The sequence below is a fragment of the Polyodon spathula genome, chromosome 20, assembly GCF_017654505.1.
Source record: "Polyodon spathula isolate WHYD16114869_AA chromosome 20, ASM1765450v1, whole genome shotgun sequence".
Classification (NCBI taxonomy): Eukaryota; Metazoa; Chordata; class Actinopteri; order Acipenseriformes; family Polyodontidae; genus Polyodon; species Polyodon spathula.
Window position 1 is genome coordinate 23,998,879 of NC_054553.1, and position 14,169 is coordinate 24,013,047.

The window sequence follows — 14,169 nt, forward strand, 5'->3', positions numbered from 1 at the left end:
GTGATAGTTTGATCAGATCAGTCCCTTAATGGACTAAAGTCCCTTTCACACTGGCATGTTCTACCTAGGTCAGTCAGAACCTCTCACTGCTTTCAATAAAGCAGGGTTGACTTGGGTGACAAACGTAAGTAAAAATTACGTGTATCAATGCCTTGGAAGAATCTTGTTACTGATGCTTCCATCCAAGCATCTCTGGATTGAACCGGCAGCCCAAATGTTGAGTACTACCTGGTATCAAATGCACGAAATACTTCAAATTGATTTAGTTGCTTTTAGGGAAAGCATTTCGGGATTTTCACCGGCAGCCGTGTAAATGTGGACTGGGGAAACGTTATTCTGGCTTAAAGCAGAATATGTTATTTGCAAAGTGAACACCTTCACTCAGTGTGACCTCGTACATTCGCATTAAACATTCCGGGTACTGTTTACATTACTTTTACCGCACGGTACATATATCCCGCATTTTTCCTATTTTGTTGCCTTACAACCTGGAATTTAAAATTGAAATGAAAAAAATAACTTGTTTAAAAAAATTCTAAAAAATAAATAACGGAAAAGTGGTGCGTGCATATGTATTCACCCCCTTTGCTTTAAGCCTCTAAATAAGATCTGGTGCAACCAAAAATGTCACATAATGTTAAATAAAGTCCAAGTGTGCAATCTAAGTACAGATCTGTCACATGATCTCAGTATACAGAAGTAACACCACTAAGCAAGGGGCACCACCAAGCAGTTGGCAATGAAGACAAGGAGCTCTTAAACAGGTCAGTTGTGAAAAAAAAAAAAAGTGTTTCTGGCAAAGTCCACTTTGAACATCCCACAGAGCACCATTAAAGCCATTATTAAAAAATGGAAAGAATATGGCAACAAACCTGGCAACCAAAACTCATGGACCAGGCAAGGAGGGCATTAATCAGAGAGGCAACAAAGAGACCAAAGATAACCCTGAAGGAGCTGCAAAGCTCCACAGCGGAAGGAGTATCTGTCCATAGGACCACTTTAAGCTGTACACTCCACAGAGCTGGGCTTTATAGAAGAAGTGCACCTGTTTACTCCCATTAAGTTCTGTTAAAATGACCCTTTCTGGCGCAAGTATAGTTTTTATATACCAGGGACTGGGAAACCCCCCCCCCCCCCCTTGATTGTTGTACACCAACTGAAAAATAACTTGAAGGAGCTGGAGCATTTTTGTCTTGAAGAATGGACAAAAATCCCAGTGGATAGACTTGTGTAAAGCTTATATGAAAAAAAAAAAAAAAACTTAAAGGGGGTCACCTGGTCCAAAAATATTGGGTTGCTTAAAACAATGACATTTTTGAGTAAACTTGTAATCACTGCTAGCCAGAGATTTTGCAAACAAAAGGCGTTTGTGTTATTCATAACCTTCTCTTTAAATTGATACACCATCAAAAGCATTCTGAATAAATCAAGGTTGGGGTTTTAAAAAGTCAACACCAATTATAATTCTGAAAACCAACAAGAGACTACTCATAAGCTGCTGAATCAAAAATCTGAGTTGCTTATTTCTAGTTTAACTTCTTTTTTTAGTGCATTTCTCCTTTTGACAAATTGCTTTGAGAATTTAAGCCTTTATTCTTTTACTTGCATTCAGTACATTTATGCTGTTTAGGAGTACAGGGAATGTTTTCCACATATTGTCTGCATCAGTGGTTCCCAACCCTGGTCCTGGAGTACCCCCTACCCTGCTGGTTTTTGTACCAACTGAGATTGCAATTACTTAAAAGGAACTTGAATTCTCCAACTTTTTATAAGTTACATGATTAAAAAGTTCAATTTAAACAAATTATTACTTTAAATTAAGGGTTCAATTAAGTAATTGTGAGCTCGTTGGAACACAAACCAGCAGGGTAGGTGGTCCTCCAGGAACAGGGTTGGGAAGCACTGGTCTGCATGATGCAGAATATGCCATTCCTCTGTAGAATTCCTCATTTATATACTACAGCTTTCGTTAATATGCTAAATAGTAAGCACCTGTAATTGGCATGCATGGGTGGAAATCCTCTGTACACAAATTAAGTATAGTGTGCATGTCTGTTGCATTCTTAGAATTCCAACAGCATTCTGCATTGACTTTTAGTATTGTCCTTGCTAGCAATTGCGACACGCTCTTATTCAGAATATGGCAGATCATAAGCAGAATATTCAGTTCATATGGATTGTAAATCCTACATCAATATGCCGAATAATAATTTCAATGTAACATACCTTCAGTTTTCAGTCTTATTTAGAAAATACAATGGGTGGGGCACGACTAACTGAATTAAGCTTTGGCATCGGGTTCATTTACACGGCCTTGGTGTACTGTCAGAGTGGAGTGTGGTTAGGATTTAATTTCATACCTTATTGTGACCTTTGCTTGGTATGATTTTATGTATTCTCTCCCATCCCCTTAACCGAGTTTGTCATGCAACTACATGTTAGTAATTTTTGACAGTGCACAGGGATGGGTTGTGTTTTGACATCTAAAATGTAGGCTGTATGCCAGGTTTTGGATTTGCATTTTTTACGGAATTGATGACCTTCATTATTTTGTAAACTATTTCATCTGGATTGCAGATGTTAAGCCACATACTGCAGTAAGTAATAGCAGGACCATACCTATCCGGGGGGGGGGGGGGGGGGGGGGGGGCTTGTGTAAAAGTTAATAAACTGGCTGATCAACACTGTATGCTTTCTGATTAAGTACCAGACGAATATAAAATGCACTGAACCTATATAAGAGTAGTAAACATACACTAAGGAGTTATATTTTTATATACCATTTAGGATTAGTACTGTGCTTAATACCATAGTGTTAATCAAAAGGAAGTCCCCAGACATGGAAGACCAGTTAATAGTTTTGAATTGTAACCTTTTGTTTCTGGGATTTTTTTTCTCCCCCCTGAACTCTTTGGATTCCTAAAGCCAAGCCAACATGCAGGCAACATTTTCTGTGCTTTTCAAGCAAGATGTTTTAGAGGACATTTTCAAGATTTTAGGTCTGGCTTTGAGTGGTGAGTCAAGGCTATATCTTGGGAACTGTTTACCACATGATCAGACTTTGGATGGAATTTTGTATATGTTTTTGAACATACTGTTAAAAAAAAAAAAAAAAAAAAAAAAAAAACATTAATTCATTTTTTTAAAATGTTTTATAATTTACGTGGGTTATGTTTGTTACATTTTCTAGCCTGATTCAGTCACATCTAAACCCATAAAAAAAAACAAAAAAACAGTGACGTAGTAACTAAGTATTGGATCCAACTTTCTAGAAAGGTAGTGTACTATAAACATTATTTCCCACCCGATAACTTCTTGATTTTAGAGCGCTCCAATCTTATACAAATACTTTTTCCATTCAAAAACATTTTTTTTCCCTTTTTAAATTGGCCACCTCAACAGTCATGGTTTTCTTTCCACATCACTCTGCATGTCGATCAGATCCACTTGGCAGTCAGATGCATTTTGTATATTGTGAACTTTAGGAGTACATTTGCATTAGGAATAGACATTTCCTTTTGGGTTCCTCAGGGTATCAGTGAGAGACCCCTTTAATAGCTGTCTGTTCTGCAACAAGATGGGTCTAACCCTGATGTGATTTTAAATTATCAGAAGCAAAATAAAAATCCTGAGTCATGATAGATCGTCTAAGGTCTAAAAACAAACTACTAAACAGTGACAATTTTGGTACATGCAGTGCTGTCTCAAAGTGCCGTTGTAGGGCACATTGTAAAGAATAATTCATTTATGTTGTGCATATACTTGCGTGCATGCGTTACAGTATTGAAACATAATGGTACATTAACCAGTAACCGCTGTTATCATTTTATGTGTTAAACTATTTTTTTAATTTTTTTGTAATATGCTTTCTTACATGTTTGCAAATATGTGACAGACTTTATGGCGTTGGCAAGCTACTGAATGTCTAATGTAGTTATTGCTAAAATGCATTAATTACAGAAATCTTACCGTGCTTGAGTTGTTCTGCAATGATAACAGCTCCACTTTAGTATTTTATCAGTGTCTGGTTGTGCAGTACATGCTCACTTCTACAGTATATTGGGAATTTCCTTTCCATCAATTTTAGGTTGGTTAACAGATTTATCTTCATGCCTGTGGATTTTGTGCTTGAACAGCAGAAGCTATCAGATTTATCTTCATTTCTGTGTTTTTTTTTTTAAATACAAACTTATGATAAGTTCTGATAAATTGACATACCTCTCCACCCACCCATGCTATGTACAGTATTTTATACTGTCCTCGCAGAAATTGCCATAGTCTTGGGATTAGCCTAAATGCTATTCTTTGTGCTTTTTTGTGGTAAGCAACACTTGAAAGGCTACAACTACTGTATGCACAGTAAAAGGCAGTTTCACAACTGGTCAGTTCGTTCATAAATTGTATTGATTCCAAAATCAGTGAATCACTGTCCTTCAACTATTATGGGCTTGGTGTGCTAAATTCAGATAAGTTTTTCAGATAACAGTTCATAATACATTTTGGTAGATGAAAATTGCACCAACTTGCAACCTTCTCTCAGTGGTATGTTAATGGTCTTTAGTGATGCTAATCGGGTTGAAAATGACCTTTTATTTAAATCAATTGTACTTTCTTCATATGCATTCCGTTGCAGTATCAGTTTGGCAGCCTGATCTTGGTAAGTGGTAAATGTCAGTATTTGGTTTCACTGATATTGGCACAGTTAACCAAGAGGTTCACTATCTATCTTGGTATTTGACAGGTATCTGCAGACCAACATTTTTTGGGGGATTTGTTGTCTTCGACTCTGCTAATGTTCGTGATAACAGGTTACTTAAAGGGTTCTACCTCATATTCACTTTCTTTGTTGCAGGTAGTAGGAAGCCACCTGACCCTAAACAGTTTCCTGTGGGTAATCTATATTGGGGTCCTATTACTTGTAACAAATACAGGGAATTCATTTATTATGCTTTGGCAAGAAAATTTGATTTCAACCTTATCAAAATTAAAATGAAAATTAGAGAAACTGATTCATATAAATGCTGTCATGTTTCACATTGATGTTATCAACTGCTGTGATTGTTAAAGTTAAAGAATATTATTTTAAGGTCATAGCTTCAAGGAAAAGGATAACTTGACAAATAGTATATTAGGATGAATAAAGTAACTACTTTTATGAAATTATATATGAAAACAAGCCTGAAATGTGCCTTTATTTTGATAGCCATCAAGTATGCAGTGTGAATATTTAAAATGTCTACACTAACTGTACATATGATTATTAATGTCATACAGACCTCACTTTATGAAGAGAATTTACCAATCCAACTTCAATAAAACCTGTATTAGCCAGTCAATGGGACTGAACATGGCACTGAATATTGTTCTTGTACACCTTTTATCCTTGGATTACTCAATGTTTCTGAAAGGTATAAAAGTAGCAAGTCACCACTCTGAACAGTAGTTAAACTATTCAGGACGTTTTTTTTTTTTTTTTTTTTATTATATAAGAATGTTTCAGAAGAATGGAGACAAGCGTTGGCCTTTATTGCAAAGTATTACCAAGAGTGTTGATTCCACACATATAATTTGACAGCTTTTTATACGGTACAGTAAAACCTGAATTTAGAGCTACCTGTTCTTGATGTATCAGTTAGCCAACCTCAGTAGAGTTTGTTTTCAGTAGAAGTGAATTATCAGCCACAAATGTTCAATCCATTTATTGGTTCAGGCTTCAGTGTCCTGTTATGGTTTTATACATACATTAAACAGAAATGTACATAAATACACACTCACGTTTTATTTTGTGCAATACTGTAGATTCTACACAGACAAGTTTTCACAGAAAAACATAACTGAGTTCAGCTTTTATCTTGGCTAAGGACAAACCGACAATTTCCTTCTGATGATGATGATGTGGTAAAAGCTTTCTTTCTTTCTTCCCTCCTTTCTTCCTCCAACACCCTTTACGTACCTGACTTGGCGCTGAATGATGGTGAGCCTTTGCTAGTAAATTATTTATTACTGTGTTTTCCTTCTTGCTAATCTTTGTATTCATTTTTTTTACTTCCCCATTCTAGTGTTTTTTCTTTTTCGTTTTTCCTTTCAAGTTGTTCTGTAATTCTTTTTTTTTTTCTGTCACGTGAGTTTTAACCCATTTCCTCCTTTACTGCTGACACACATTGTGTGGGATTAATTTCTGTCAACAGTATGTGATGAGCTTCTGTTAAAAAGGGCTTCCAATTCCCAGTAATATGGCCTTGGATTCATGGCATTACGGTTGAAGAGACCGAGGAACACTTGAGATATCGTTAACATGTTTAAAACTGACTTTACAAAGGAATGGTATTCAGATCTTTTAAATAAATGCCTTGCTCTGTATCAAAATCTGTATGTCGGTCTCAAGTGTAGTGTTGAAAGAAACCTGTTTTTATAACATGGTGACGTAGGAAGTGTTAACAGAATTCCTGACAGCAAGGCTTGGAAACTGAGAACATTAATGTGAAATTAAAATACCGGTTTGCTGTAACATGTATTTCTTTCACAACTGCACATTTTTTGCAACCAGTGTACTTCATGGAAGTGCAAGACGAGTGTTTTATGAAATGATTTTTTTAGCTGCAGCCATTTTAATAAAAAAAAAGCCATGGTTTGTTGGACCTGTATTGTAAAGTAGTGTGTTTTTTGTCTGAAAAATTGAAGAATTATAATAGTATCAATGTTCTCCAGTCGTATGTGTCAGTAGATGTTAGAATTACTATTTTTAGCATTTTATGAAGTTTTATTTATTTATTTAAAATAAATGTTACATTTGACCTACTTTGTTTTTTTGTTTTTAATTTTACAATAATTGAAATTTATATATGAGTACTATGTGTCTTTGTGATCGGTCTTGAATGATACTGGTATAATACAAATACTCTGAATCTCTTACATTGACTTGTAATCTTTCATAAATAGACTTATCTCTTATTCTTTTGCTTCTTATTTGGGCTTGGATGATCTCTGCTGTAATTATTTGAAAGATTCCAAGTTTGATGGTAATTTAGGAATTACCCCCCATTGCACTTCAATTTGAATATAATGATGCAGTGCCCAAGCCTGTACAGAAACCTCTCTGGTAGCCGACTGAGTTGAGTATACAAATCTGTTATTTGGCACAACACAATGGTCTCGGACTTGGGTTCAGTGTTACGTTTTTAACCTTTTAATGTGTCTTTCTGGCAGTAAAACTGAGCGGTTATGCGAATAAGAGTTTGAGCACCTACAGTAACCTGTATTATATCTCTGATCTGTACAAAGTACACAACTCCTACAGATTTTGTTATTGGGTTTATCCCTTTTGGAGACCACATCCTTGCCATCGATAATTGGTTTGGGTTTCGCAAGATGTCGCTTCCTGATTGCATTGCAAAGTACACACATGCTGTAATAGCTGTCGTCTTATGTAGATGTTTGATTTTCATGGAGCAGCAGTTTCTTCCAGTTCTGTTTTTCTATATTTTTAAAAGATTTCCGAAGCAAGAGTGCTACTGTATATTAAGTAGAACCATTTGTTTTTAACAAAATGTTTGAGATGTGATTTAAAAGGGTAACATTTTTTTACAAGTAAAGTAACAAGCTTTGGTAATCTAGCCTAAGGTAAAAAGATGTATGCTAGAAGGAAAACGAGGCCATGGGAATGAATTAATTGCACTTGTTATTACCCGCTTTCAAATGAGGATAAACAATTTATATTCACTCTGCACCACAGTCTGGTGTATCATTTTACAACTAAATACATTCCACAATGTACAATTTATAAATACGTTTTAGCATATTGCCTCACAACCGTCATTTCTTGATTAAACATAAACAATATTCCTACTTTCTTTATTTGTATTAAATAAAGAGCTTTTGCATGTTTCTGAAGGACTGTCAAATACTGCAGTAGCTTGCGAGGTGCAGACTGCCCATACTCCTTTAATTATTAACACTCATGTGGTATTTTTACTCCATAAACTGCTGCAATATAACTGAATAATAAATACTGGACTGGCTGTTCCAGTCCTCAAATCCTAGATGTTCTGCTTGACCTAACCTAGTTTATTTGTATTTCTTATGAAGCAAGTCTGTTGGAACTAATATGAGAGTCCAGGAAGACTTTGATTTGTACACTGTGCAACAAGATTAAAGTACTAGGGCACTGCAAACCTTATTCTTAATGCAGCATGCTCTATTTCTGTTATACAATAATCCAGTTCCACAGGATTGTTTGCAAAACATGAATTATTCTTTTGTTTTTTGTAGGAAAATAAGTCAGTTATTGTCATTGAGTGTTTTTATGAAACCTATTAAATAAGTGTCCGTTTTCATTGAATGCGTTAAATACTTTGAATCAAAATTATGCAAAGTACAAATAAATATACAAATTTAAAAAACGTTTATGCAGTTTGCTATAAACGTCTGTGGCACCTGTTTCTAGTGCCCAATAGCATGGTTAATGCAGAAAGCTTGTAGCATTGTGGCCCTTGATCTAGGTTTTAAATGTATTACAGCTTTTTTTTTTTTTTTAAATAGTATCTGTCATATGGAAGTTCTCGACAGCAGTGTGCTTAAATATGCAAAGGCACAAACCTAGTGATATATTAAGCTTGGTATCAGCTGTCTTCAGGAATGTGAAAACTTCTACCCTCCTGAACTCACAAATTGGTAGGTTCCTGTGTAGATTATCGCTTCTGCTAAAAGCCTGCTACTTAAAGATCCCTTATTCCACATTTTGGATTGCTGCAAAAATGATGGTCAACAAATATCACGTGGGTAGGTTACCTGCAAGTCTAAGCTTGTGTCCATTTTATTTGATTAATTTGCTGTTTGCTTTCCTATTGAATGTTATAAGGGTAAACAGATGGCATGCTGCACTAGACGGATCTAGATATAGGTTGTCATGTCTGTTAACTCTCTTGCTAAATGCTGTGATACTGGAAACTGGTTGTCTTATTTCCTGGATTATAATTGCTTATAATGTGGATTTTTTCTGGTTTTGCCTCATAGCCTCTTCTGCCAATGGTTTTCCTTTGTAGAAGCTGGTTAATGCATACTGGCACGGACAATCCCATGCTCATATGTAGTTTGCATACGCAGGTTCATAAGTGTAGTCCTTGATTTTAATTATTACAATGTGTATGAAATTATACAATACTTTAAAAGTAAAGCGAAGGCTACGATTTATTTGGCGTTTACTGAATTTTATCAGTTCAGTCTTTAGACACTATACTTTTTTTTTTCCCCCTCCTCTGAACAGTTTTTGACTGACCATAAAAAGCCCATATGTTTCTAAAAAATAAACCCAGAAAATGATTGGCCAGTTTCTGCTGATCATGCCAGACACCCTTTAGTGTGTCTGGCATGATCAGCACAAAGGGTGCTTTTTAATTTATTTTTATGAGGACCTTAAACGAGCAGTAATTGATATAACTTTAAGTAAACTGTGTGGAGTGTGAAATTCTGAACGTAATTGAGTTCTAGTGGCCTCACTAATTACATTCACTGTAGTAACCTTTTTAGTCTGCATTCCTATGAATCATTAGTATGTTTTGTAGTCTTGGGTACAGAAGCACCTGTCTTTCCCATTGAGAGAAACTTGCCTGCAATAGGGAGATACAGTAACAGGAAGATAGAAATATGTGTCTAACAGCTGTATGTTAAATAGATATTATTTTTACAAGCTGAGCACCCAAAGAACAAGCAAGTAGCTGCTTATTCTGTGCCTTATGACCTTAACTAATAACCATATTGTAAATATACCAATTATCTAACTTCCCTAATAACACCCCACCAAAACATTATACAGGAAGCGTTTTCTCTGCATAGCTATGTTGCACAATGTATATAATATTGTGCAGTGAATCATTTTGACCTGTTTTATGCAGGTTAATTTTTAATAGAATAAAACTGTTATACAGGTGTCCGAAATGATTATTGCTGAAAATATACAAGTGTGCAGGTCCGTGGTACAGTATATTGGGTCACCTGCAGTGCTGTCTGCTTTCTACAGTTGTATCTTTATAGTTCCTGATGTAGAAGTGATTTGCCTGGTAGCAGTGCACGCAATTCTGTACTATTAAACCAGCAAGTTGTACATCGAATTCCTTGTGCTTTCTACAGTACATCCTTAGAAGGAACAGCAATGACATGTTGGACTATGTGCTTCCAGGCCATTTAATTATTTCTCTACCAGGATAGGTGTCTTATTTTCATGGACATTAGAATTCAAGAAGGCATCGCTAGATTAAAATTCAGATAGAAATGAGAAATTGCCATATAGTACAGCACAGACAAATACACTACACACCTAACATTCACAGCATGGGGGAAACCGTGACTGCTATTTATTCCTTACTTTAAAGTCACGACCAGGGCTGATTTGCATCTACACCTGTTAGTTTGTTCAAGTAGGCAAGTTTTAATAGGAAGAATTATCAGGTGCTGTATACTGGGCAATGTAAACTGATTGTTGTGTGAAACTGCAGAATGTTGTTTATTTAAAAAAAAAAAACAAACAAACAAATGTTTTCTTTCTACCTTAGGATTTCAGATAAACTTCTCTGGAATTACGCAAAGTAAGCAATGTATTTTCTAGTAATATACAAACCCTTTTGTGTTTTTCGGACTAAGAGCCTGGTATGGGGAATCTGTCCACTGTTCCTAACTAACTCAAGGTGAACTGGTGGGTATAAGAGCTTCCATTTACCCTTGTACATTGTGAAATAGTTACAATAAATGCTTTTCACTGACACTAAGCATATTATTTTCAATATGCCGTGCTGTTGAAACTGCAATTATTTTTTTTAATTGGAAAATAGCATGTTTAAAAACCCACTTTATTTCAATCACTTTTGAAGATAATGGAAGCTCTACCAGAGTTATTTGTGCACCTTTAAATACTAACCGGTGAAGCTGTCCCCATTTAGTTCAAGTCCCAAAGAATGTTTTATGTACTTTTTGTTTGTTTGTTAAAACAAAACCTAAATGAGTGATAATCAAGGTTTTAAAATCCAATTTCTTGCTGCTTAATTTCACTACCAGCATTCTCACTTGGTCCCCTTGAGCTGAATATCTTTTTTTGTTTGCTGATACTTTTAATTTGAGAGATTCTGTCTTTCATTTAATATCTTGTATTCATATTTTTAAGTGGCTTTCAATCAATCCTGATCCTTAAGTGACTTCTACGGTTCTGGGTTTTGTTTCACCCAGGAAGTCAAAGTTGCCCTCCAGTGGAGGAAAAGTTAGTATTTACAGACAGTCTTTGAGACTTTAGGGTAATCCACTGTAGCAGTACACTTGTTTCGAGTTGCGGTGCACAGCTTTGACACTCTACATCCATTCCAGTCTGTTTTGGGAATTGATGCAAACAAAATATTAGCTTTAGCAGGTTCATTTAACAAATTTAGGACCTGCTTGAAGTAGACTTGGATTGGATTTGATCTTGATTGCTAGAGTTGTCCATAACTGCTCTCGGAGATTCATCAAATAAGCTTAAAATAAGTTGGAAAATTGACTTTTAAAACCTTGATTATCACTACTTTTTCTTCAACAGTATGTGTTTGTTGACCAGATTACTAATATTGTTAGTTGACCACTGTTGCTGATATTGATGGATTCAATTTTTTGGAGACTTGCATTTCAGCATTTACCACCAGATAAAATTGTAGGAATATATTAAAGGGGTTCAGAATGATCTCTCTTTGAATGTTTCTGCCACCTCCTCTATGTTTTTGGTGGTGCAGATTTGATATTTTGAAGATTTCAGTAGAAAGCAATAAATATTTCATAGTTTAAAACTAATTTATTATTGAAGTCATGGGACTTCATGAGAAATGAGGAATATTTTTTTTATTGGAATCGCCAATTGTTTTTTTACCCCATTTTCTCCCCAATTTCAAATGCCCAATTTTAAGCCTGGCTCACAGCTGCAACCCCCACACTGACTCGGGAGGGATGAAGACGAGCACACGCATCCTCCAAAATGTGTGCCGTCAGCCGCCCACTTCTTTTCACTCTGCTGGTCCACCATGCAGCAACCTTCTGAGCTACAGCATCAGAGGACTACGCATCTCTGGGCCCCTTATAGGCAGGTCTGCAGGCATCCAGCCATTTTACAGGGGTCACTGGTGCGTGGTGAGCTGAGGACACCGTGACTGACCTAAGCCCTCCCCACCCTGGGCAGCGCTTGGCCAGTTGTGTGCCGCCCCCTGGGAACTCCCGTCCACGGCTGGCAGTGGAATAGCCTGGACCCGAATCGGTGATCTCCAGGCGCTAGGGTGCATCCTGCACTCCACGCGGAGTACCCTTACTGGATGCGCCACTCGGGAGCCCCAACTTGGAACATTTCTTAAGAGAAAGGATTATAGTATTTCAGGACCTTCATAAGGTTGTCATCGGACGTTTTATACAGGTGCTGCAGTTGGCGGAAGCAAGTCCATCTACAACTTGCACTTGGGTTAAAGTTGAATTGGTATTAAATAAAAGTAATACAAAAAAAAGTATTTTTTGCTTCCACTGTGTCTAAAAGTCGCTGCAATCTGAGAGGGGACCCAAATCACACCACATAACTCCCCCCTCCTTGCAACAGTGGTTTTACTATTCCGCTTAATAGACAAATAGTGCCTTGCAAAAGTATTCAGACCCCTGACCAACTCTCTCATATTAATGAATTACAAATGGTACATTGAAATTTCGTTCTGTTTGATGCTTTTATTTTAAAACACTCAAACTCAATTATTGTAAGGTGACATTGGTTTTATGTTGGGGAAATATTTAAGAAAAATAAAAAACTGAAATATCTTGCTTGCATAAGTATTCACCCCCTGTGCTGTAGAAACTTCCATTTTGCACCGATGAAAGAAATTGCCCCAACGAGGACACAGTTACCTTACCATTGGCCTCCACCTGTGAACCAATAAAGTTCCTGTCACATTTTCTGGATAAAAACCTCACTGTTGAATGATCATTGGTAAGGCTGTGAATCTGAAGGAAAATGAAGACCAAAGAGCATTCTGCAGAAGTTAGAGAGAAAGTAATACAAATGCATAGATTAGGGAAAGGGTACAAAATAATATCCAAGTGTTTGGATATCCCAGTGAGCACAGTTGGATCAATAATCAGGACGTGGAAGCTGCATCACACCACCCAGGCGCTGCCAAGAAAAGGCCGTCCCTCAAAACTCAGTGCTCAAACAAGGAGACTTATGAGAGAAGCCACAGAGAGGCCAACAAATACTTTGAAGGAGCTACAGAGTTCAGTGGCTGGGAGTGGAGGGAGGGGTGGCAAGAAAGAAGCCGTTACTCAAAAAGTACCATCTGAAAGCACGTCTGGAGTTTGCCAGAAAGCATGAGAATGACCCAGCTGTGATGTGGGAAAAGGTTTTGTGGTCAGATGAGACCAAGATAGAGCTTTTTGGCCAAAACTCAACGTGCTATCTGTGGCGCAAACCTAACAATGCCCATGCCTCAAGACACACCATCCCTACAGTGAAGTATGGTGGTGGCAGCATCATGCTGTGGGGATGCTTCTCATCAGCAGGGACTGGGCATCTTGTTATAATTGAAGGAAGAATGGATGGCGTAAAATACAGGAAAATACTGCAAGAGAATCTGTTTCAGTCCACTAAAAAACTGAAGCTTGGGAGGAAATTCACCTTTCAGCAGGACAATGATCCCAAGCACAAGGCCAAAGCAACATTGGAGTGGCTCAAGAACAAAAAGGTGAATGTCCTACGGTGGCCCAGTCAAAGTCCTGATCTCAATCCAATTGAGAATCTGTGGCTCTATTTGAAAATTGCAGTCCACAAGCGTCGTCCAACCAACCTAAACAACCTGGAGCAAATCTGCCAAGAAGAATGGGCCAAAATCACTCCGACACTGTTTGCAAAGCTGGTACATGCTTACCCCAAAAGACTTAAAACTGTTGTTGCAGCGAAAGGTGGCTCTACCAAATGTTAATGTGTGGGGGTTGAATACTTACGCAAGCAAGATATTTCAGTTTTTTATCTTAAAAATATTTCCCAACATAAAACCAATGTCACTTTACAATAATTGAGTTTGAGTTTAAGTGTTTTAAAATAAAATATCAAACAGAACAACTTGTCAGTGTACCATTTGTAATTCAGTAATATGAGAGAATTGGTGAAAAATTCGCTGAAACGACCAG

General features: G+C 36.9%; 1 protein-coding gene across 6 annotated transcripts in view; it reads left to right on the forward strand.

Moving 5' to 3' along the window:
* LOC121295451 (dual specificity mitogen-activated protein kinase kinase 4) overlaps positions 1 to 14,169 on the forward strand; it is a 46,062-nt gene that overhangs the window by 2,497 nt on the left and 29,396 nt on the right. For 2 of the 6 annotated variants that reach the window (XM_041220069.1, XM_041220072.1), the window contains exon 3: positions 10,556 to 10,580. The exons of 3 other annotated variants lie outside the window; for them this stretch is intronic. In XM_041220069.1, coding sequence (XP_041076003.1) covers positions 10,556 to 10,580 — 25 coding nt within the window. Of the gene's footprint in view, positions 1 to 10,547; positions 10,581 to 14,169 lie in introns of all 6 variants that reach the window. One more of the 6 variants, XM_041220068.1, reaches the window with a different exon arrangement.